This window comes from Buceros rhinoceros, unplaced genomic scaffold (genome assembly GCF_000710305.1).
Source record: "Buceros rhinoceros silvestris isolate BGI_N320 unplaced genomic scaffold, ASM71030v1 scaffold6995, whole genome shotgun sequence".
NCBI classification, from domain to species: Eukaryota; Metazoa; Chordata; class Aves; order Bucerotiformes; family Bucerotidae; genus Buceros; species Buceros rhinoceros.
Window position 1 is genome coordinate 3,793 of NW_010413314.1, and position 2,045 is coordinate 5,837.

Genomic DNA, 2,045 nt, shown 5'->3' on the forward strand with positions numbered 1-2,045 from the left:
TGTGTACACGCAGAAGTTTGCCCAGGAAACCTGCTTCTACTGCCTGCCCAAGTGACCTGGAGTCTCCCTACCCCACTCTCATAACCACCAGCATCCGGGAGCAGGGACCATCCCACGCCTGCATGACACATAGCAGAGATGTCCCCTGGGTGTGTCCCCTGAGCACGCAGGTGCCACTCCCAGAACCGGCTGAGTGCAGGACACGGGCAGCGGGTTTCCCCCAGTCTGGGCACAGGGACAGGCACCATGGTGAGAAGCAGGACAAAGATCCCTACTCGATGATGCGCTCCCGGGGGTGAAACGGAGACAGGGAGTCCAGGCCCAGCCGACTGACCACCTGCAAGGAGCAGCACCGCTGTGTCAGCCCTGTTGCATCCTCATTCCCCGCTGTTAATGGGTGATGCATCCCTAGGGCAGAGCTGTTTGGGCCACTGCCCAGAGAAAGGACAGCTGGTGTCACCAGCCCGTCTCGTTCCAGACTTGGTGGCGGCTGCCTACAGACAACTGGAAACTGCACTGATAAATAATTAGCTCACTCTTATCTAGCACGTTCTCCATAGGATGAAATAGTCCCTCCTTCCTGTAGCTGGAAGGCAGAGCCTGTCTCATGGTTTCCAGCTTATGCTGGTCCTGGGGCAGGTGCCATAACACCATGCACTGTTCGTGAGCTCTGGAAAGGTCTCCTTCCCCTCTTGGCCTCCATGCAGGCAGTCTGGGCAGCTGCTGCCTGCACTCTGTCCTCATGGGATAAGCTCTCTGCTTGCTGAGCATCTCAGCGTCCTCAGGACAATAAAACAACTTGTCCCACTTGCTGTGCTCTCACAGCTTGCCAGGCACCATTCCTAGAGAGAAGTGTCATGCTTGAGGGCTGCTGTGGTCCAAACCACTGCTCAGGGTCACTTTGGGCAAAGGGGAGTGGATGGGTGTGTCTCTCTCATGATCCCACCCTTGGTACCAGGAAGACCTGCATTACCAGCCTGATCTTCTGCTCTTCCTCTAGGATGAAGAGTTTTTCCTTCTTGATGTAAAACTCAGCTGTGTCCAGCATGGCCTTCTTGGGGACAAGCCCCACCAGCTGCGACCCCACCACGGGGAGGTTCAGGGCCTGCAGAGGACATCAGAAACTTGACTGTCCCCAGAGCCATCTGCCCTGCCGCTACTATCACCGCAGCCTGGCAGTCCTCATCTCTTGCCAGGACCTGGGGATCTCATGGAAAAGCCTTCAGTGGATGAGCTGGGGGCTCGCAGCAAGTTGCTGAGCTTTTGGGGTTCCCATGCTGTTCAGTGCTCTGCTCAGCTTGGCTGAGCCAAACATCAGATAAAGCACAGCCTGACCTGGGGATGGGGAGAAAAACATCTCCTGTGAAGCCCTCTCTGAAACAAGAACAGAGTGTTACCCACCTCTGCATCTCGGCAGACCTCCTCATACACAGTGTGGAGCGGCGTGGTCTCAAAATCCAGCAGGTTTGTTGAAACCTGGGCTATATTCTCTTCCTCCAAATACCAGCCAATGCCCTGCACCTTCTTCAAGCGCCCGGGCTGCCAAGAACTGTCACAGTCAAGGCATGGCCCAGGAGGCACAGGAGCAAGAAGGTCTGCTCCTGGCATGCCACCAGCACGGGTGTACCTGGTCAGGGCCTCGACCCTGCTCACGGAGGTTGAGGGCGATGCGGTGGGCCAGCTCCTTTGTACACAGCAGGTTGATATTGTATGCAATAAGGAAGGTCCGGGCGCCCGTCACTGTGGCTCACCAGCGGGGGGCGAATGTTGGGCGGGTGTACCTGGTCAGGGCCTCGACCCTGCTCACGGAGGTTGAGGGCGATGCGGTGAGCCAGCTCCTTTGTACACAGCAGGTTGATGTTGTATGCAATAAGGAAGGTCCGGGCGCCTGTCACTGTGGCTCCCCAGCGGGGGACGAATGTTGGGGGCCCAAAATCAGGAGCCCACTCTGGTTTTGAAAGCTGCGGAGGAGGGAGGAGAGTGCATGGGCTGGCACTGCCAAGCAGTACAGGTCACCCTCCCGGGGACAGCATCTCCCTCCCCTG

At 57.5% G+C, this 2,045-nt stretch overlaps 1 protein-coding gene across 1 annotated transcript in view; it reads right to left on the minus strand.

Moving 5' to 3' along the window:
- The window catches only part of FTCD (formimidoyltransferase cyclodeaminase), a 5,780-nt gene that overhangs the window by 1,952 nt on the left and 1,783 nt on the right, over window positions 1-2,045 (minus strand). The window contains exons 5-8 of the mRNA XM_010136671.1: window positions 1,782-1,961; window positions 1,402-1,539; window positions 974-1,105; window positions 276-337 (exon numbers count right to left, since the gene is read on the minus strand). Coding sequence (XP_010134973.1) covers window positions 276-337; window positions 974-1,105; window positions 1,402-1,539; window positions 1,782-1,961 — 512 coding nt within the window. The remainder of the gene's footprint in view (window positions 1-275; window positions 338-973; window positions 1,106-1,401; window positions 1,540-1,781; window positions 1,962-2,045) is intronic.